Raw genomic sequence first — 23,490 nt, 5'->3', positions numbered from 1 at the left:
GCAGTCCTGAATTATGTCTCTATTTAAAGTGGCATCGAGATTAGTCCAAACATTGTGCCAGAGTAGAATCGGGGCGGCTATTATAATATCCGTAACATGCTGTAGAGCCACTTCCTCATGCAACACATACGTTGATGTACATTTCGGGGCGGCCAGCAAGAACCGCAGGAACCTATTCTCAATACGTTGGATAGATTCTGCTGACTCACACCCCCAAATGCCCGCCCCATAGGTTCCTATTGAGACACATTTGGCCTTAAATATTTGTAGTAACTCCCTTACTGGTCTGGTCTTTAACTTTTTGGCAAAATTTAAAAGTGCACCTGTTGCACTTGTAAATGCTAGAGCCCTAGCATTTATCGCTGGTTTCCATGAGCCCCTTCTTTCGAACTGTACCCCCAAATAGGAAAAATATCCGCCAGCTCCACCCGCTTGTCGTCTAGTGTAATCAAACATGGTGGTCTGCGCTTATTTGGGCCACATGACATGGTAAATGTCTTTGACACGTTTACTCGTAATCCCCTTAATTTCATAAATTCTGAAAATTTTCCACTGCTTTTTGGAGGCCTACCCGTGTCTGCGAAAGTATAGCCGCGTCGTCGGCATAGAGGAGTTTGGGGATAGGATGCCCTTTTACTGTTGGGTAATCACAATATTGGTTAATAAGGGAAGCTCCCACATTATTTATATATAAATTAAAAAGCAGGGGCGCCAGTATGCACCCCTGTCTTACGCCTCTATTGATGCGAAAGATGTCGGTGTATTCCCCCATTTTACCGTGTCTTACACGAGCACCTGGCCTATTATACAGTTCTCTGATGAAGGTGAGTATGCGGTGGTCCAAGCCAATCTCCCTTAAAGTTTGCCACAATATTTCATGGTTGACACAATCGAATGCAGAGCAGAGGTCTACAAATGTTATATACAAATTAGTTTTTTTTGACTGTATGTACTTGGATGTTATTAAAGTTAGGATTAGGGCCTGCTCAACTGTCCCTCTTCCTCTCCTAAACCCATATTGTAGGTTAGATATTATCTGTTGTTCATATAACCAGTCCTGCATTCGAGCAAGAATGATCCTGCCTGCTAGCTTCATGAGACCATCAAGAAGGGATATTGGCCGATAGCAAACAGGATCATTCCTGTCCCCTTTTTTATAAATGGGGACCACCACTGCCTCTGACCAGGTGGAAATGAAACCAATTTTATTTGCAAGGTTCAGAACTCTCATAAGAATTGGTGCCCAGAGGTCCGGAAGATTTTTAAAAACATCTATCGGAACACAATCGGGTCCTGGAGCCTTGGCCGCTGGGCTTTCTGCCAAAGCTTTAAATACTTCTTCCAACTGGAATTGTATATCCAGTGGGAAAGGAGTGCAAAACTGTTCAGTTGGTGAAGTTTCAGAAGTACGGCCTTCTATGGACGCTGGATTACTATATAGGGCCTGAAAATGATTCATCCATTCCTGTGATGAGATGGCATTATCTATCCGAGGGCCCTGGGAGGTTTGGAAAAAAGGGGCGTTTACCGCCTTCCAGAAGGCAGTATTGTCCCTTAGCTCCGAAGCCACACGGAGAGCTGACCAGGCTTGCAATTTTAGGTCTTTCTTTCTGGCTGATAGTGCAGTGCGATATGTACGCCTTGTGGTTTGAATATTTGTTCTAGATAAGGGTGAGGAATGCAGGGCAGATTTCAGTGCTGCGAGTGCCCGGGTACAATTCGCATCAAACCAGCCAGGGGAAGCCTTAGGTCTATTTTTTTTTTTTTCCCTCATATTGCGAATATGTAGATAGGAAGGTGTTTGGGAGTTTGACGGTCTTTTTGCGAGAGCTATACCTTCACTGCCCCACCGTGTCTATCGAGGGTCCAAGGGGAGTTTCCCGAGATGTTGATTATGACCAGTCAATTTGCTCCTGTTTACCTTTATCATACTCAATAATTCCGTTGTTCCTGGAAATAGCTAGTCTGTAAGGCTACTCTGCGGTGTTCAAATCCTGCCTGGAATTATTGGCCCGCTTTAATCATTGGAATATATCAAAAAAGAAAAAAAAAGAAAAGAAAAAGAAAAAGGAGAAGTTCTAGGTTATCATGTAGATGTGATATAGTTTTCCCAAATCTCCCAGTATAGTGATCTTTTAGAGCGTTTCCCTATTCTTTCTAGTCTGCAGGTTTTTATTACAGAATTTAACCAATTTTCATGAGTTGGTGGTGCCGGTTTTAGCCAATTTATACAAATTTCTCTTTGTGCTAACAAAATCAGAACAAATATTAAACTTTCTTGGTGTTTACTTAGCTTTATCATACCTGGATGAGTAGTATAGTGGATCCCAAAAATAATTAAAAGCGTACTTACAGTTATAGATGTTGCCATTATCGCAGTTGGTGTCTTACCAATCTCTTTCCAATACTGCGTGAGTGCTGGACAGTGAATATCATTCACTTTCTCTTCTCCACACTTACAGCATGATTTTACTGGCACGCCTTTAAATTTTGAAAGTCTTTTTGGTGTCCAGTATGCTCTATGAATAGTAAAGAGATGGTTTCTTTTTAGAGCTGCCGGCTTTACACATGACCAGCATTTTTCTACTGATTTTTTCCAGATTCGCTTTAGATCCATGACTTCGTTTGGTAGGTCTTTTCTCCATATTTTTTCCGATATTATTAAGTCCTCCTCGCCAGATTCAATTAGAGCCCAGTACCATTTCGAGACGTCCTTTTTTATTGGGGTTTCTGTTATCATTTCTTCTTCTAAATTGCCCGTGTCTATTGCTTCCTTTGGGATGGTGTTGGCCCAGCTACTTAATTGGTAAAATTTAAATTTTGATAATTTTCCTTCTGTGATTGTATGCAGATGTTCCCAAGATATTAAGACATTTGCAACCAGAAGTTGTCCCCATTTTTCAATTCCTGATTGTCTCAGTGGCCTAGATAACGAGTCTTTTAAACATTCCGGCGTGCCAGGGGAGTCCCATATTGGGGCCATATTACTATAATATGGTATCTTTACTACATTTCTTATCTGGCTCCAAAGTTTAACAGCGTTGTTTAAGATCTTCAGTTTTACTTTTTTGAAAAATTTTGGATGACCAAATTTAAAAAGAAAATGGTCTTCTCCTTTCCTTTTGCTGACCAGATAAAACTAGATATTTCTCCTTGTATTTTTTTAGGGCTTCTTTTTTAAACTCTAACGGAATGGTGTTGAAGAGATAAGTGAATTTGGGAATGATTGTCATTTTTATTGCATTAGTCTTGCCCAGAAAGCTTAACGGTAGACCTGACCAGGTTTTAAGTAGTTTTCTCATTTCTTTAGCCACTATGTTTAGGTTTAGTTGTGGAATTTTTTCCAACTCTTTTGTTATAGTTATGCCTAAATATTTTATTTTGTCCTTTGTGTAAGGTGAGTTTGGGTTGGTGTTCCAGCTCATTGCCTCTGTCTTACTGTTATTGATCGAATATCCTGAAACCTTGCCAAAGTTGTTCATTGTATCATCAATAGATGCTTTTGAGAGGTTGTAGTTATCAGTGTACACCATCAGGTCATCTGCGTATAATGCCACTTTCTTTGACCAGTTTTGATATTTATAAGGTGTTATAAGTGGGTGATTTCTGATAGAGCAGGCCAGGGGTTCAATATATAGGTTAAAAAGTAATGGAGACAGGGGCAACCTTGCCTAGTGCCCCTCTGAATCTCGATGGTATTGGTGAGATTCCCATTTACTGCTATTCTCGCTCTTGGGTTCGTGTGAATTTCCTTTACCATATGGCCAAAATGTCTCCCTAAGTTGTTTTTTCCTATGATGGTATTTAAAAAAAAACAATTGACACGATCAAAAGCTTTAGCTGCATCATACGTAATGATCGTTAGGGGAAGTTTTTCGCAGATAGCAACATGGATTGCAGCCATTAGCTCATGTGTAATTTCCTGAATTTGTCTGCCCTTTATGAACCCCTTCTGATCCAGATTAATCAATTTTGACATTACTTTTGATAATCTTTTAGCTATTACATTCATGAACAACTTGTAATCACAGTTAAGTAGCGATATCGGCCTATAAGACTCGCATATCTTAGGGTTTTTCCCTGGTTTTAATATAATACTAATCGTTGCGTCATTCCATGAATCAGGTATCTTGTCATGATCCAAGTAGGTCTTGTTCATTACTTCTGTTAAATGCTCGACTAGTGGTTCTTTTAATGCTAAGTAAAATTCATTAGGAAGCGCATCAGGTCCCGCGGCTTTTCCTCTCTTTAGATTACTTATAGCAATTCTTACTTCTTCTTGTGTGATTTCACTATTCAGGGAATCCGCTTCTTCTTCCGTCAAACTTGGAAGAGGGACACTCTCAAGATATTTCTTGATATCTTCATCCGATGGATTTGTATCTTCTCTATATATTGTGGTAAAAAAGTTTTAGAACTCTTGCCTTATTGAGACATCGTCTGAGCAGGTTGATAGTTGATCCTGAGTATGGATACTTAATATAGTATTTCTAGTTTGGTCCGTTTTCATTTTCCAGGCTAACGTTTTTCCACAACCTTCTCCATATTCATAATTTGCTAATTTGCTATTCTCCCATTTATTTTGAACTATATTCTCCAGATAATCCACCAGATTCTCTCTTAAAATGCTTCTCTTCTCTTCTAGTCTTTCTCTTGATTCTGGAGAAATGCCACTCCCTAGTTGTACTTCTACTTCTTTAATTTCTGTTTCCATCTTTTTAATGTCCATTTTTTTTTCCTTGTTCTTGTATGCTCCCAAGCTAAGTAGTTTACCTCTTATTACTGCTTTGTAGGCATCCCACGTTATTCTTCTAGGCGTTCCAACAGCATTGTCTGTGAAGTAGTGAAGGGAGGTTGTTTTGAGCTGGTCCACACTTTGTTCATCCCTAAGAATCGATCGATCAACAGTCCACCTGGGAGGCAAAAATGTTTGTGGTAGTAAGAGAGTTAGTTGTACTGCCGAGTGGTCTGATAAGTGTGCTGGTAAATGTTTGATGCTTTTAACGTTGTCCCGAAGGGAATTATTCAATAGGAAGAAATCTATTCTGGATTTATGTCCTAATTTCTTATTGTGAAAGGTATACGGGTAGTTCTTTTCTCCTTTTAACTTCCACATGTCTTCCAGGTTTAAGTCTTTTTTATAAATCCCTAGCCATTCCCTCATTTTTGGTAAATTCATTTGTTTTGTTGGGGGCAATCTATCTATTTTAGGATCCGCTATAATATTATAATCTCCTCCTACAATAATCGGAACTGAAGATGTCAAAAGTTCTGAGTATATTTTTGAAGAGGCGCTGGATCGTCCATATTCGGACCGTAATATCCCGCAATCGTGAGTATACAGTCCTCAATCCTGATTTTTGCCACCGCCCATCTTCCTTTGCTATCAACTGCTTTGGATTCTAATTTAGCCTTCAGAGAATTTTTTATAATTATTGCCACCCCTTTTATATTGCAGTCTTGTGAAGTGTGTATGCTTGTACCAATCCAGTTGAGATTTTTTACCATTTGATTCCATTCGGTCCTTACAAGATGGGTTTCTTGGAGAATAATGATTTCGCTTTCTATCTCTTTTAAGTATTCCAAAATTCTTCTTCTTCTTTTGGGTGTTCTAAGCCCATTAACATTCCATGTTAGAATCTTTATAATCTTATCTCTTGCCATTTCATATTGTTTATTGTCTTGTTTTGGGGTTGAGATTGAGACAACCATCTGTCTCCCGAACTGTTCCTTTAATTTTTCAATTTTGAGGATGTTTTTTCATTTTTTTTCCCTATTTTGCTCCCCACCCGTGTAGAAATTAAATTTTGCATATCTATAATACAGTGTGATTCGGGTTTCCCCCCCTGAGGAAGCCTCCCTTTTTCTTCTTTCAGGTGGAATCCCACCCGTTTTCGTGCTTTGTTTCACCAGTTGTTTTATTCTTTGTTACGCATGCACTTCCCATTTTTTTTATTTTTTATATTTAGTGTATTTAGTATAAAGTTATTTTTATTGTATTGGATTTCCCGCTGCAGTCGTTTTCTCCATTTTTTTTTTTTTGACCTCCAGGCTCTTCTTATGATCTTTGAGTAAAGTCTGTATTATTCCTTACTGACTTTTCCAATTTCAATTTCGTCTTTTATTTGTTGAATGAGGTTTTCTACCTCCTTTGGCTCCCTTATGTTGTGCATTTTATTTCTCCACATTATTCTCAAGGCCGCTGGGAATTTCAATTGCATGTTCGCTCCTAATGCTTTTAGTTCCTGCATAAGTTGCCCCAGTTCCCACTGTCTGTCCTGTGTGGCTTTGCAAATGTCTCTTCGAACCCGAAAAGACCAATTATCTTTGTTGAGGGTTCCAACTTTCAATCCTTCGCTTAGGATTTTTTCTTTCAGTGAGTAGGTTCTGAAGTTTATTAAAATTTTCCTCTGAGCTTTTCTCTCCTTGCTTTTTCTAAATGGATCCCTATGGACTCGTTGAATATCTGTAGTCAAATCACAGTCTTTCGTCCAAGGGAAAAACTCCTCTAGGAGCGATACAACATAAGCCTTAATATCAGACCCTTCCAGATTTTCGGGAATAATCAACACTCTGAGATTATTTCTTCTTCCCTGGTTCTCCAAAGATTCCAGTTTTTCTTTAGTAGCTCTCTCACTGTCTTTTAAATGTCGTATTTCTCTTTGATTTGCATCTATCTTTTTGCTTAAAGATCCAAGTTCGTTTTCAACAGCTGTAACTCTTACCCCTAATTCGTTTAGTTTCTGATCTAGATTTTCAACAGCCTCTTGGATTTTGTTCTGATTTCCTTCTGATATTGAACATTTTTCTCTCATTTCTCCCAATATTTTGTCCATCATTTTGTCCATACACAACTCCATCATTTTTCCTGTCTTACTTTCCCCCAACTGATTTATATCATGCTGCCCCGGTGCATCCTCTTGAAGCTCTGTGTCCAAACCTGTTTCAGTTTGTTGTGCCATCGGGGTGCTCTTTTCTGTTTGTGAGGGTTGTAGTGATTGTGTTGACTGTATTGACTGTATTGGCTGTATTGGTTGTATTGATTGTGTCAGAGTTGACTGCATATTTACTCCTTCTTCTGCCCCCTCTCCTGCGATTTCCTCTTCTTCTTCTTCAGAAGTAGTGCTTAGGTAGGGCTTATCAGGGTCAAAACCTGATGGGGAAACAGTGTCTGCCGTATTAACCGGAAGCGGTTTACCTCCTCCTCTTATTTGCACCACTTGTTGCACCTTAAAGTATGATCTTAAAGACGGAGTAACCTTAATTTTTTGTCCCTTAGCTTTCGCTTTAGAAGATCTGATTTTTTATTTTCTCAGATAGTTCCTCCAATCGTGGGGGGTGTTTTAAATTTTTCTTTGTACTCCTCGGGGTCATGCACTTTCTTGTTGTTAGCAGTAAGTTTTGTTTAGATAAGGATTGGTTTCTAAGACAGTATGACGACCTTGCACCCCCCTGTTCGGCTCTTCCTAGCACTGATAGAGAGGCCGTTTCTACTAATGGCTTCCTTGATCTTGTTGCGTAGACAAATTGGGGGGGACCCTCTTTCCTTATGTTTCTGTGATTACTGTCCTTTGTCGAAAGTGGAACTGTATAGTTGTAGTAAGTTTCATCCTGAGTACATGTTGAGGGGTCTTTTTTCCTTTGTTCTTTTATTTGTTTTAGCTCCTCTTCTGTACTGTATGGCAGTTTATTATGTAACGATTCCTCTCCTCCCGGTGTTCCCACTGACTTTGGAGGTTGGCTGCCCTTTTCACTCATCCAGCGTGAATCTGTCAAAATTAGTAAATTATTGTATTGCTCTCTGTTTTGCTCATCTTGAGGATTCACTCGGCATGCGTGGAGTTTAGAGTTCACAACCCCTCCTGAGAAACCCAGTTCAATAGACTCAGTGTTGCACTGTCGGCGATTCCCTCTCGTGGGACACTCAGTTTCACTGCTAACTCTGCCGCTCCTACCCCGGAAGAGGAAGGTGATCCCGCCTAGCGTCTTTCGGCAACTTTGAGCAGCGTCTCGCGCTCTCGCCCATAGTCCGGTATCAAGCGTAAGAAGAATCGCGGCTTCACAGTTCTGCCGCTTCACGTCTCTGCTCCCCGTCATGCAAATTCCCAATCTCGTAGTATAGCGGCTTGGAACCGGCACGCCGGCTGATTGGGACTGAGGCTGGGTCGCGAAAGAATAATAAACCACAAAAAAAACAGCAGAGAGAGCAGCGCAATGTAGAGCACTGCCGCCACCGCTACTGCCGCTGCTGTCAGTCACAACGGTAAGCGATCCTTCCCGTTTGCCGGTTGTCAATTATCTAGTTGGGGTTTTTCTGTGGGAGTTTTTGAAGAGTTTTTTTGGGGGGTTCTCAGGTTATCCTACCTTCTTGCAGCATTCTTAGCCGTTAATATTATCCCATTTGCCATTTTTGCCTTGGGAAGTGCTTTTCAGCTGTGTAGTTCTCTGGTTCATCCGGAGCTCGCGACCGAGCGTCTCAGCCAGCCGCCATCTTCCTCAGCTGTCAACTTACATGGTGTCTTTACAAACCAAGCCTTAGGTCTATTTTGTGGCCTTCTAAGCAGAAGCACTTTGATAGCGGAACAGATTTTAGTAAAAGATCCGAGGATGGAGTGAGGATCCTCTTCAGGTGCAAGACAGATATTAATTTCCTCTTGGGTATTACTAACCAGATTTTTTAAGAAGTTTGCGGGTACAACCTTTTCCCATTTAATACAAAACCCATTTTTTTGGGAAAGATTCGGATTCAGGTCATATTTAGGGAGGTTTTTTTGACAAGAGTAACTAGACTTAAAATTAAAGGTTACTGAAATTGGAAAGTGGTCACTCAAACCCGTGAGGACAGTCTCCCAATTTTTCACCAATGAAGCATAACGCATCGAGAGTACAGTAAAATCAATAATTGACCATGCCCCTCTCCCGTTAAAAGTAGGGGTAAATGTTTTTGGGGGACTGCATAGTTCGTTTGCAAAGCCTTAGGAGAAATTGGCCATTATATTATTAATCAAGTCCCCTATCTTAGTATGAGTGAAATGACTCATGTGGCCCTGATTGCCTTCCTCCAGACCACAGACACCCTGTGAGCTGCGGGCGCAGAGAGAACAATTAAAGTCTCCTACCCACATCAGGAGCATATCTCCCGTAAAACTTTCTTCTATCTTGGTCAGAGTTTTTGAGAATGTTTTAATAACATTCTCTAATTGGACCCTGGGGATGTTATTATAGAAATTTACTATAACAAGATTTTTTAGGGGACCCCATGATGTAATTAAAATTTGGAAGAAGTTATTATCGATGACACTTTTGAGGATAGAGGGACCGGTAGTTATTGAGATATACATAGCTAAACCTCCCTTGTGTCTGCCTCTCCTACTTGGTAATGCCGGTGTGAAATAAGTTTTGTAGCCTAAAAGATGGAACTCTTTAATTGCCCAGGTTTCTTGAAGGCATATAATGGAGTGGGTCTTGGTCAATGATTGCCAGCTAGCATCATTAATTTTTTCTGCAAGACCCGCTACATTCCAAGTTAAAAGGGTTCCCGAATTTTCAGGAATAGAAAAAAGATTAACTTCATTCGGTGTCAGTGGGGCAAATTCAGGGTCACATGTTTGTGAAGCAAGAGGAGTCAGCATTAAGACGTCAGTAACCGATTGATCATTTGCAAAGGATTGTCCATTTGGGTCGCTGGTTTGATTCTGAGGGGATGTATTAATATTGCTACATTGATCAAGTCAATCCATTCCATCAAGTCCTGTCAGGGCAGTAAATCTATTGGTTACTGGAACTAAGTAATTGTGTACCCCATGGGCTCCGTGATAGGGGTATTTCACGGAATGTTGGGAGAGTACTAATGACCTAGGGCAAAAATAATGTAGCAGACGTATCTGTATCCCCAGGTTCTCGGTTGCCTGATACCACTCATTTAAGTGCGTGGTGACTCTGTGGTCTTTGAAATTAATAATTACCACGTCACCATTGATGTCCTTTGGTCTCTGACCCAGCAATTTCGCTCTCCTCACCAAGAGGATATCCCCGTTGTTATTAGGGGGTAGGGGTCGGTTAATTTTTAGCCAGTGGATGACTTTATTTTTAAGGCTCCTGTAATCTTCAAACTGCTCAGTTGATAGTTCCGGGACCCCAGTCAGGACAGCAACATAAGGGGCTGAATCAGGAGGGAGGTTAATTTTTAGATTCGAGTGGATATTGCTACCTCTATCTATACGGGATGTTAGACTGTTATATTGGGATGTAGCTGCTACATTATTTGTTCCCATAGTACTCTCCGTCCTTTTGTGGTTCACTCTAGAGGGAATGGATTCACGTGGGACAGAGCCAATACTTTTCCCCCCATTACTCTTTTGGACCGCTACCATATTTTTTGAGGTTAAAGCCTGAATATTATCCTCTAAAGTTTGTGGCTTCTGTGCGTTGTTATTTTTTGTACTAGAATTATTGAGATTTGGATGTTCTTTACCTTTTTTAGTGAGAGTTTTCGTGTCACTGGTTGATGACAATTGTGCTTCCTTGCTGTAATTTTTACCTAGTGCGATGGGTAATGATGTCACCTTTTTACAGTTATTATTTTTAAGTGTGTTTTTTATGAGCTCTCTTGTCTGTTCAGCGTTTGTCTGTGTTGATACTTCCAACTCCCCTAGTTTCTCTGTGATGATTTTTAATCTATGTACAATGGGTAGTACTAGTGCTTTGAGTAGGTGTTCAAAATTATCAGTTAATTCTTTTACGAGGGGGAGTTGCAAAGCTTGGTTTTCTCGCTCAATGTTCCCAGTTGGTCGAGAAGTTGTTAATATAGATCTGCCCTTCCTCGGGGTGGAGGGCATTTTTTTTGGAAACTTAGCACTTCTGCCCTGCCGGATATCCCTCCTGCGTTTCCTCTTTTTATTTCCTGTAGGCTGATCCTGTTTCACAATTGGTGGTGTAGATGTTATTAGATTCACCAAGGATGTCTCTTCAGATGAGACTTCCAAAGGTGTTTCTACATGTGTATGATCTTTAATGGAGTTAACAGAAATATCTTGATCCCTGAGCTGGAGTGGGATGCTAGTATCATCCTCGTAGGTCTGGCTCTCAGCCTGTTTTAATGGGGAAGTAGCTGCGTTGATTGTCCCTAAAGAGGAGCGCTTATTGGTTAAAACGGGGGGCAAAGATAATCTGGAGGGGAAAGGCTGTTGCTCCTCAGGGATAGTGCCTGTGTTAGGATAATTGGACTGAGTGTCTAATCGGGGGTAAGTGCCTGGGAGTCGTGCAAAGGATGGAGCAAGATATGAGTCTTGAGAAATATTTGTGGTCATAGACATGTTAATTAATGAGGGAGGGGGATAAGCGCCACCAGGGAGTGAAAGACGTCTCTCCGTGTGCTCGATTGCATTTACCACCACCCCAATAGTCTTTTGCAGCATACGATCGATTGCCATTAGAGTGGGCAGGGTAGATTTAGACTGTTTTTTAGCAGGTAGGGCAGGCATTTTACTATGCTTAATTGCAACCAGTTTAACCCCCTGTTTAAATAAACACTGACAGGTAACGCGAGCACAATAAACCCTCAGATGTAAAAGTAAATGGTTCGTGAGTAGTCGTTTATGGAAGTCTTACTGTGTCCAGCAGAGAAGTGATGAGGTAAGCTCTCAGGGAGCCAACGGAGGTGGCCCGGCCCGGCCTCCCTCGGCCCCCGAATGGCCACAAAACGGCCCCGCCCTTGACCCGGGCTTCACCCGGGCTGCTCCCGCGCGCGTCCCGCGGTGCGGGAGGAGTGCATGTGTTTTTGTGCGCCTCCCGGCGCTTCCGCTCTCGTAGGTGGGCGGACCCTGGAGTAATTGTGGGGGCTGTAGTCCCTCCACTCGGCGGCCGCAGGTTGGTAAGAGGCGGCGAGGGGGGACCTGATGCGGTGTCAGCAGCAGCGCTCCACTGGAGTTGGTTGAAGGCTCGTCTCTCGCCCACACGTTACCCTGCAATTCGGGCAATCCTGGATGTGAAGATTCGGCGTTCAGTAGGTAGTATACAGTCAATGTTGACCCATGTCTCTTAAAAGTGTATCACCAGCACAGCGTCCTTTCCTCTATTTCCAACACCGCCTGTAAATCATTATACCGATGCATAGCCTCCTGTGCTCCACAAATCTCGTTATAAACGCAACCACGAACCAAGATACTGTTTCAGTGGGCCAAGGCTGGTCCCTGTATCTGATCCGCAATACACTTGGTTTGAAGGCATACAAGTGTGGCTCTTATGTTTGCTGTGCCACTACCACAACCCATAATTTACTCCTATGTTGGGGTACATATAACATCAATTTTATTTTTTCTAGAACGAAAGTAGGATTCTCAAATTTCCCTATACAGTAGAATCCTGACGATGGTCTCACAGATTTATTGTAATAAGCGATTGAAACTTCAACAGTGTTTACATTTATTTTTTTCACTTATTTTTTTCCAGTCAACACCATAGGAACAAAAATGTCACCGAAGTGCTATATTCTGTGGACTTTCCCCACCAAGAGAGGATTGATAATACATTTGTCAAACTGTTCTTAAAAACATATTTTGCATATTTTACACGATAAATGTATGATTGTTGCTTGGTATGTACCTCATATTTATTTACTTGTTCTAATTTTTTTTATTATAAAGTGCATCATCTCAAAGGATTGTCTGTATTACTGTACACCTGTTTTGTTCTGTTTCTGGAACCTTTCTTCTGATTGCATTAAGAGCAATAGTTCTAGTTTTCTTTTTGAATAGACAGATAAATAGTATTACAAAATGTACAATAATTGATGTTGTTGGCCATTTGCCACTGTTCGTATAAAAAAAATGGAGGAAGGGATGAGAAGACATTTTCACGCCTAAAACATGTGTACTTTGTGAAAATCAACAAAGCCAGACAATAATTGGCCTGCGAACTAAAAGCTAGACAACAACATATATTTCTTTCAAAGCTAAAAGAATGGCAACAGAAGGTTTTATTTATCACAATACATGCAGCTTGAGCTTATCATAGCTAGTTGCTACTGATGTAGACAAGCCTTCGGCAATGTTTCGTTAATACCAAGCTCAATTACAGTAGATTCCTTCTACATTTTCTTCGTTGGCATATTTACTTCATTTAGTTGGAAACTTTACCATATTTTGAACAGACAGGATTTTCGACAGCATTGACTGCCATAAGTCATGAAAAAGTCTGTATCAGACGAAACACGTGTCGGCTGTTGAGCATGCAACTACTGGAAAACTTGGATAATTGACTGGAATGAAGACACCTTTTATCTGGACTACTTGTTTGACAAAAGGATGATTACTTAAACAAGTGCTACGTTGTCCCCCTATTGCTTAGAAGTTTCTTATATGGCGAATAAGACCAGGTTCAACTATTTGCACAGTTCTGTAGGAGGTTTAAACCTCGGAGCAATCAAACAAAGAAATCAAATACAAACACATAGTGTTGCAGCTGGGAAAATGAAGAGAGTGAGGCACTAACAGGCATCATTTGGGTACAAGAGGTTGCACTGACTATTTCAGAGAAAAAGGAATCTGCAGTGTACTCCGGTGTGTAGTTAGTCCGCAGAGTAAACGCAGTCTGGAAACCATTGAATTTTATGGCAGTGACTCTTTTTACCCTGCCCAGCAACCGAACGAAATGAACCAAAACAGAAGACAGACATTAACTCACAAAATATTTTTGGGTCTGGCTACACACAGGTTTACGTTTCTGAACACCTGATATTTTCAATTCTTTTAAAAGGTATGATAAATATATATAAACAGAGCAGGCTTTGAGTCAGCCCCACTCACACATTAGGATGCATGTGTTTTTCATGGACTGCCCATCAAGGCCTTTGCTTTTTATGGATAGTTGAATAGTCACATTTGTCTTTTCGCTTTGGTGGTGGGAATTCAAGTAATCCTTCTGTAAGGCTGCAGATGCAATATGACATGTTTAATGACTTTAGTTTCCTTTCAGTTTTTTTTGCATCTTGCTGCATATATGTTGCAACAAACACAGGTGGATGAAGCAAAAAAGGCTGTGCATATCGTCCATATCCCTGTAAAGTTCCTCGCCCTTGTTTGCCGCATGGAACAGGTTACTTTTCATAAAGCTGTTCCAATCTGAAGCGGAGGTGAATGTGGCAGCTGTCGTCCAACAGTACCATAATGGAGTCAGTCTCCCTTTGTTAGTCTACATTTGCCACAGTGTGTGTCTGCAGCACTCTCCTCAAGAGATAAGTGTGCATTGTAATGTCCTAGCCATTGCTATGCCAAATGCTCTGCATGGAGGTGGTGAGGACTCCTGTTCCGCATCTACAACTGGACGCCTACTACCCATCACCTGCTTCCTCAACAGGGCAGATCCGCACAAGGGGTTCCAGTGCAAAGACTTACCGGGAGATTGCGCCTCTGAGGAGGCCTTCTCGAAGCTAGATACAGTTGAACAGCATTTCACCCACAGAACCAGACTGAAGTTCCCACCAAAACCCAAAGGCTTGTGCATGCAGAAGGTGAGTGGGCAGAAGGATGGAGGTAGGAGGGGGAGCAGCAAAGGACCTCGGAGGAGGCATTCTATGGTGAGCTGTTTAGGAACCTCTGATGAGGGGTATTAAGAAATAAGTGAGGAGAAAGAATGTTTACTATTTCTTTGCATTGAAGAAGAGGCAGTAGTATGAAGAAAGCTGAAACGGAGTCATTTTTACCCCACCACCTCTTCCCAAGGCTCGATCATAAAGCCCTGTCAGGCCCTTGTGGAAACTCATCTGCAGATGTCCCAACCCATTCCAGCCACACCTCCCGAACCCCACAATCCTTGGCACTATCCTGACATCAGATGGTGTTACAGTCTCACTGCAAAACACGCGCATCTACAGCCAGGTGAGCATGTAATACTAAGCATGCACAGATAGTGTACGGCATGTTTAATGTTACTTTAGGACCATGACACAGAGCTGACCGTTTCTTGTCACCTGGGCTTAGCTCTTTCCACCATTTCCTCTTCTGGAACTCATAATTCCATCCTTGTCTTCCAAGCAGTGAGGAGGTTGGACCTTTGTGGCCCTTGGCTCAACCACTGTGAAGTGAGGCAAGACAACGTTTAGAAAGTGCACAGAGCAAAGCAAGCACAGCTTGATAAACCCTGCACATCAGAACAGTTGGGTCAGCTGGTCGTTCCAAGTCTTGTACAGTGTGCACTGTTAGTCAAACAGGGTCTAATCATCCCTTCATATGTACAGCGGGTTGAAAGGGGCTTGAAGAAGCCATCACTGCCTACCTAGAAAGGGTAGTAGGACCATTTACATACTGCACAGTAAGCATGGTTGGATGACCACAATTTAGGTGCACATTTCCAGAAAAGAGGGAAACTCTTGGCCGGGTTCGAATTACAGGGCATCATTTCATCAATAAGCAGCATATGGTGCACCGCCATTTAGTTTTTATCTCTAACTATTTCAATTCAGTTTGGTCAGTGTTCTTCCAAGAATGCTCATTCATGTGTACCTTGTTCACACTCACAAGTGGACGCAAGTGGAGGGACGGAAATATATAAATATACTCTTTCAAATTATACTGTGTGCATGCAATGCACACAACTTTACACCCTGCTTATCTTGCTCCTTTTTTCACCAAGGTTTTATATTTATATTGCAAACACTACCTCTTCTCCCCCAACCTTACAAACCAACCCTAGTGTTCACACTTCAGTAACAGGTATCGGCAACGCCAGTAAGTGTGGCTTAACTGAAAATGTATGCCAGACCTAATGACTTTGAAAATGCTTAAAATCATGTGCTGTAGTCTAGTGACAAGTTAATCCATTTTAAAAGAATTGAGAGGAAAAAAAACCTCTATCTTCCTTCAAAACACACCAGATGCTAGAAATACAATTACAAACAAAATGTACAAAAAAGGTATTGCAGCTCTGGTGACATGAGAGCCAATTAAAAAAAAAAACACACACACATAAAAGAGAAAGAAGCTGTAGAATCGAACAAGAGAAATCAAACTGAAAATACTTAGTGGCCACCAAAAACGCTTTAAATTATTTATGGGCACACTGCAGGCGAGATATGTTACACCAAATCACATAAATTATTCACCAACAAATGATAAAAGCAATCTTGGAAGAAAAATACTGTGTGCTCACCCAGAACAGAAATCCAATATGGATAGAGTTCTTTGGTGAGTAAGGCATCATCTATGGCAAACAAAAAGCGTTTTAATACATCCGTCACATCCTCAAGCTGGTGTTGTCCGACCCGGAGTTTCACACTCCGAGCATCTTTTTTAAATTGCTCCAGTAATTCCCTTATATTCGTCGGATTGCCATTTGCCACGTAGAGAGACTTGCTTCCTAACCCTGAAATTAAAGAAACAACAGAGATCAGAAAAAGTCACAGATCATGTGTGTTTTGTCGCATGAAGTAAACAGGCCACTGGGTGCGGAACGTTTCCACTGTTAAAAACCCACTCCCCTCGACATCCCTTCTCTTATACCATGTGCAAAAGGATGTGGCCTAAGAGCCATAGCTGCCGAATTCGAAACAGGGGAAGCAGGTTCGAGTCCCGGCTTGGGCTCAACATCCAGGGATTTTGTGTACATCACTTAATCTCCCAATGACTAAAAACCCATGGATATGACAGTGTAATGTGACTGGTGACGCAGTATATAAATATAATATATATATATATACACATACTGCGTCCACAGAGCCGGCTTTAGGGGGGTACCACTGGTGCTGCAGAGACTGTGTTTTAAAATATCTATTGGTTTAAAAACATGTGAACTTCCTTGTGCGTCCACCAGTTTTCAGGCAACAATAAAAATTTCAAGATAACTCTAGTGATTAATGCTCCTACTGGTGAGAGATATGAATGTTATCTACTGTCAGTTTTGACTCATCATAAAGTAGCGTGAAAGGTTAATGTGACTGCTGCAAAGAAGTTGTACCATGCAGATAAAATAACTGAGTGTGAATGAACTATGAGTAGCACTACAAAAAAAATTAGATGCATGTTAGAGAGAGGGTATGGAAAGATGAGGTGCACTTTTCGAGAGTGGCAGTGAGGGAATTCACGGAGAAGGAGGTCATGGGGGTGCGTCAAAAAAGAATATCAATGGCCGTTTCTGCCATTAGGCAGGACTAGGCGGCCGCCTAGGGCGGCAAAATGCCGAGGGCGGCATTTTGGAGTGGAGTCTGGACTCAGACAGTGCACACCACTGTGCAAGTGAAGCGAATGCACCTGGCCTGCTGATGTTTGCAATTGCATTTGCTGATGCTTGTAGTTGCGTTCAGGTTAGCCGAGCGGCGCACACCCTAGATTATTGGCGTGTGTGTGTGTAGTAGAAGAGCGGGGTGCGGGACACACTAGTGCTTCCCCAGGGCCGTCAATCTTGTAGCGCTGGGATAGCGCTACCAGTGACGGCCCTGGGGAACATTCTTGGTCAATCCCGGAGCAGTGCTTCGGCCAGGGAGGGCAGGCCAGTGACGGTGACGCGCACGGCGCACCAGTGCCACCATCTCTCGGCACACGCGGGGGACAGTCGGGCTGTGTGTGTCGTGTCATCGGCTGGGCTGGCCTGGCGCCCCTTTTCCCATAATTTAATTATAGTAATACTGCACTGGTCTGGTCTGCAGCTGCCACCTGCCAGCCAGCCAATGCCACCACACAGAGTCTTGTCTGGTACCGAGTCCCGTCCCGACTCCGTCTCCCGCCCGGCGGCGCTCTCCCCAGCACCACGACGACTCACATACGAGCCAAAACAGCATAGCCGTGGGGTCAAAGTCAGGCCTGGCCGTGTGGTGGTGGTCGTGTGGTACGTACGGTACGCAGCAGCCAGCAGCAGGTCGTGAGTGACTACTTGAGCAGAGCAGTCAATCAGTGCACGCAGCACCGCCGGTGAGTCAGAAGGCCGCTGGGCCTGGCTGCGAAAATGAATATAAAAATAAATATATATTTCGGATCGGAATCGGATGCATTTTTGCATGCTGCAAATTCGAATATTTGTAAATGAATCAATCATCATGTTAATGTAATAATGTTCATCACCACTGAGTCAGGCCTAATGTTGTAAATGAGACGGAGGCGGGTGGGTGACGGGTGAGGTGAATCATTCATAATTTATCTGTTATCTCCGCTGCGGCCTGACTCCGGAGCCCGTCCTCTCGGTCGGCTGGAGAGTTGCGCAAAAAGTACACTGTCACTGTAGTAGTCTGCCCTGCTAAATCTGGTCTACGGCCCTCGGGCAATATGGAATACTGCACTTCTGTTCTGAGAGAGAGGGAGGCTTGCTTTACTATTGACAGGCACATCATCGATCTTTGCTCGTCCTATTGTGCAGTGATGTGCTTCCGTTTATTGTATAATATGTTTGGATGTATTATCACTGAAAGAAAGTACAAGGCTTTGTGTGTGTTCCACTTTGCCCTTTTTTACAAATCTATAATTACTGGTGGTTTCTATAGTGATGGAAAAGCCTCAATGCTTGCATGTATACCATGGTTGAGTCAATTACAGTGATTAAAAATGATTTCTGAATTGGGAGCTTCTTTCGCACTCTTTGTGAATGAAATGAATTCATGTGAGTGAGTGAGCAGGAGCTGGGTAGCAGGCCAGGCAGCACTGACGGGTGAGGTGACGCCCTGTGTGCTGTGTGTCCGAGACTCCGAGTGAGGACGGTTTGGATTGTGGTGGCGCGGGCGGGGCAGGTCTGGAAGCAGTATACTGCAATATATGGAGGACACTCAAACACCAAATGTTACGTAGGCAATGGTGGCACTTGTGCAAGTATCGAAAACAAACAAAATGTAAGAGGTACAAAACAGTGTGTTACAAGAGAAAAGTGACATGTGCAGGTTACAAAAGAGTACAAAACACAGGTAGAAGGATAATACTGCAATAAATGGCAGACTCCCAAACCACAAGAACACACTGGGAAGGTACTTCCATAGTCATGTGAAGTAGATTTGTCTATAATGGGAAGGACTTCAGATAATAGAGAGGGCATGAATTACATTTGGAAGTGTCTTTGAAGGAGGAGAACTTTGTGGACAGTTTTGAAGGCCTGGGAGGAGGTGGTGGTCCGGAGCTGAGGCAGAAGTGAGTTCCAGATTCTCACTGCGCTGCCTGAAAAGGATTGGGCTATCGATCTTTCCTTCTTGAAAGTGGGAGGTTCAAGCAGTAGATTTTCCACATTTCCTGATGGTCAAGAGCCTCCAGTGCGTGGACAGTGGAACTGGGCCTGATGTCATTTCACCACAGCCAGCCCTTGTACCTTGAGAAGAAGAGGCCCCCGCCCCCTAGGCCCTTTCCTTCCCCAAGCAGGCAGGGAAAGCATAAGTCTGCACTGCCCCAGGCATGTTAAGGGGAAGAGATGTGAAGGTGGGTGATTCGCAGTGGCGTTGCTGGAGCTAGAAAGTGACCAAATGTGGCCTGTGCCAGTGCCCCAGCCGACTTTGTCCTGGCCACCCCTGAATGCCACCTGCTGTCTTTGTGCCATTATACTTTTGCGTCCATGACATAGGGCGCGTGCAGTGCTTTAGTTTTCTGGTTCCAGTAAAAAGCTTTTGAGGCCCAGCAGCCATTTTGCAGCAGGCAGGCTTCATCTTTGCTTATTAGTGATGGGGTTTTCTGGCTGTCCTTCAGTTTAGCGCGAAGAAACACAAACACTCTGGCCTGGATGACGGGGGAGAGAGTGATGGTAGAAAAAGGGAAGGGGTCGGCATTTTTCAATTCTCGCCTAGGGCGGCACAACACCTAGAAACGGCCCCCAGCACCAGTGGCGTAGCTAAACCTACTGCCACCCGGGCGGAACTAAATTTGCCACCCTGTGCAGGTAAGAGCAGGGGTGGGGTGGTGACGGCTGATGGATGACTTGTTCCCAGAGGGGCGCAGGGGTTCTGACACCCGACAGACGACTTGTTTTCGGGGGTGAGGGGATGGTGGGAGTCAACAGATATAACTTGCTCACCTACGCCACCTCCAAAAACAGTGCCGCCCCGGGAGGACCGCACCTCCGCCCCCTCTTAGCCACACCACGGACCATCACTAAAGCCTTCCCTGCGGCGTTGGCATTGTACAATGCAAAAGGCACCATCAGATTCACATTACACCAAACCTGACAGACCACAATCAAATCAATAATTGTTTCTTCAAACAAGTCTTACATTAGGAAAGTGATGACTTGTAGTTTCAGCCTCAGGGTAAGTAGGAACACCTAACAACCAGATTTAAAATCATGTGCATTGTCTTCACGTCCAATTAGGCATACTTTTATCTCAAGAGATTCAAGTGATGGCCATATTCTGTAGCACCAAAGGTTATCACTCCTCTTATGCGACTTGGAGAGCTACGGAGCATTGCACATGACTTGTAGCCACCAAGTTTCTATGGTACATTGTAAAATGCAGAAATACAGGCCCTGCTTTAGGAAATCCTAGCTTTAGGTAAACTAACACGAGGAAGATATATAACTTTCGGCTGGGCCCAACTGGGGATGACATGGTGAGCCAAGTAATGATGAGTTAAACTCAGATTTGTGGCTGGGAGTGGGTGTTTGAAAAGTTTCAACACTTAGTCCATCATTTTATTGTGTGATGTTACTATGTACACTCTAAGTGGCTAAAGATAAGATCAGATGTGGGTCCCTTGCTCGCTGCACCACTGGATTCAAGCTAGCTTGGCTGATGAGGGGTGATACCCCGAAAGCTGTCCCAAGATGCTTGTTTCTGGTCTAGGGAGGACTTGGTTTGGCAGTTCAGGCTGGACTGTTCCCATGGGGAGCATGGTCATGACTGATTTGCATATGGCAGGGGCCAAACTGGGGTGACGTAGCAAGCAAAATAATAATGGGTTGATCCCAGATCTGTGACTGCATTTGAAAAGTTTCAACACTCCGTCCATCATTTTATTTATGGTATCACTTGTTACACCATATTTACAACTGTGTTAGAACTGGTGTAAAAGACTGAGTTAAGTTAATTGCATTGTCCTGTAAGAGTGACTTTATCCAATGTGCACTCGTGGAGAACGCAGGGGCATACCACAGGCCCCCGCAGCCCCCGCAGTGCAGGGGGGGCCCTAGCTCCAAGAGGCCCCCTCGGCACTGCACTCTGGCCGGAGAGCTCCTGATTGAGCCCGGAGGGGTCCCCTCTAAGTACCGTGCAGGGAGGCCCCCTCACTTTCCGTTATGCCAGTGGGTGAACGTTGTGTCAAAGTCACAGTAAGAGATATCCTAGGCACTCTGGTGTTATTTAGGTGGGTATTTATAAGCATTTACGGATGCATTCAACACTTTTCACCACATCTACTTCATGCCTGATTATGCTATTTGCAAATGCTGCAGAAAATACATTGATAACCCCGCTACACTTTAGTTTTGACGAGAATGGCGTAGAGAGAGAGTCTGATAAATAGGTGTTATGTAGAAGAAAGGAGATTTTTGAGGTTAGGTTTAATTCGCCCAATTTCCTTGTCCTAATGTGGTACACTTTATACACTGCATAAAATACAGACAATGGGCTAAGAAAGCAGGCTATCAAGATTTGTAAGTTGTGTGCCATTGATAATTGCAACTTGATAGTAGGTGTCTTTGAGGTCTAGAGACACCAGAAAGTCCGCAGCTCCGCTTTTTTTCTAAATGCATACATTTATGTACTCTTCTGAAATATCATTCAAGTCAAAAGTTATGACTCTAAGCGGTTGTTATCCTTCCTGAAAATGTAATTCCTGCGTTATGTAGTTATCTGAATATTGATTGGCAGTGAGTTAATTTTAGAGGAACTCACATTTACATCTAACAGCAATTTGTACCTACATGTCAATCTTTTAAAGTAAGCAAAAGCTAGCGACTGCCTAGTTGTGTAGTATATGAAGTAGATTTTGTATTAAGCTTTTTTACGTGGTTATCTAAGGAAGAAAAAAAATCAAACTTCAGGGCCTTTAATTCATAAGGTGCTCATTCAAGTGTGTCTGCAAAGGTACAGGAATGCCCATCTTCTATCTCGCAATATTTATTCTGCTTAAAGTTCATCATCAAAAATACGCATGCTGACTCATTCAATTGTGCCTGCTAGTATGCTATGTATTATGGGGCAGATTTACAAGCCCCTTGTGCCCCTTTTACGCCGCCGTTGCGTCACTTTTGTGACGCAGCCACGCCGCAAAAGAAGCACCATGGTGAGGGGTACTTACAACGTGATGCATCTGGGAGATGCGTCACGTTGTAAAGCCCTGCGCTAGAAGGAGGCGTTCCTGCGCAGGAGCGGGCGTTCTGGCACAGGAACGCCTCCTAAAAGTGGCTGAGTGAAATCTACAAGATTTCACTCAGTCACTTTGGGGCCCATGCTGCGTCAAAACCCAGCGATACAAAAGGGGATGATGGACGGAGCGTTTGAGCAAATCAAACACTCACCCCCAGTCAACTGATCTGGGTTTAATCCATCACCATTCTTTAGCCCACTCAGCCACCCCATTTCAGACATGGACATATGCAAATCAGTCTGACCCTGTGCCTCATGGGAACAGTCCAGCCCGAACTGCCAAGCCATGTCTTTCATGGACCGGAAACAAGCATCCTGGGACCGGTTTCGGATTCATAATCCTCATCAGCCAGGCTATCTTGAATCCAGTGGCCAAGTGAGCAAGGGACTCACGTCTGAGCATACCCGGCCACACTTAGGGCGAACAAAGCGATACAAGACATGGCTTGGTAGTTCGGACTGGACTGTTCCCATGAGGCACAGGGTCAGAGCTGATTTGCATATAGCCAGTGTCTAACCCAGGGTGTTGTGGAGTGCAAAAAAACGATGGATTTAGGCCCAGATCATTGTACTGGGGTGAATGTATGACATTGTTCTACATTCTGTCCATCAACTGTGTTTTTTTGCAATATTCTTGGTCCCAAGCCACAAGGAAACTGCTGGGTCAACTAGATTTTAAGTTAGTGCAAACACGAGTCGGGAGCTCCTGCATTCATTGCGAGATTGCCGACCAAAGAGAGCACTCATCGCCCTCTCCAGCCCTAACTTCAGCAGGCGCCCCCCTTGCTGATCGCTTGAATACACGATCAGCCTGCTCCTCCGCTGACCCAGCCCGGAGTATAGTTTTCTCACGCAACCGTTGTGTGCGTGACCTGCACTGCCCTCATCGACAACCTTGTCCTGATGACGATCCCGACTCACGGGGATCGAAACGCCGTCGACATCGCAGCAGTATTTGTTGGCGCATTTTACGTTTTGTGCTCCAAAAAATAATTATCGAATTTTGCTCTAAAGTAATTGCAATTTGAACTTGTGGAGCCATCACTGTACATATACTCTGTCACTATGCGTCGTTCACGCTGCTCACTTTAGCACTTGCACTTTCACTTATTGTATATATCACCACTCACCAAGTGCCCTCTGGTTGTCACATGATTTGCTCGACACAGTGCTGTTTAACTGTATTTAGCCATGTGAAAGACCCTTTACAATTGCTGAATAATAAGCTT

The 23,490-nt window shown here is 43.2% G+C and overlaps 1 protein-coding gene across 4 annotated transcripts in view; it reads right to left on the bottom strand.

Annotated features, from left to right (window-relative positions):
* The window catches only part of ARAP2 (ArfGAP with RhoGAP domain, ankyrin repeat and PH domain 2), a 1,514,823-nt gene that overhangs the window by 415,059 nt on the left and 1,076,274 nt on the right, over positions 1–23,490 (bottom strand). For all 4 annotated transcript variants that reach the window (XR_013608339.1, XR_013608340.1, XM_078678359.1 and 1 more), the window contains exon 21: positions 16,147–16,359. Coding sequence is in view for 2 of the 4 variants with exons in the window: in XM_078678359.1 (XP_078534485.1) it covers positions 16,147–16,359 (213 nt within the window). In the remaining 2 variants the exon portion in view is untranslated. The remainder of the gene's footprint in view (positions 1–16,146; positions 16,360–23,490) is intronic.

Source organism: Lissotriton helveticus, chromosome 2_2 (assembly GCF_964261635.1).
Source record: "Lissotriton helveticus chromosome 2_2, aLisHel1.1, whole genome shotgun sequence".
In the NCBI taxonomy this organism is placed as follows: domain Eukaryota; kingdom Metazoa; phylum Chordata; class Amphibia; order Caudata; family Salamandridae; genus Lissotriton; species Lissotriton helveticus.
Note: the sequence above shows the minus strand (reverse complement) of the source record. Positions and strands in the feature narration are given on the sequence as shown.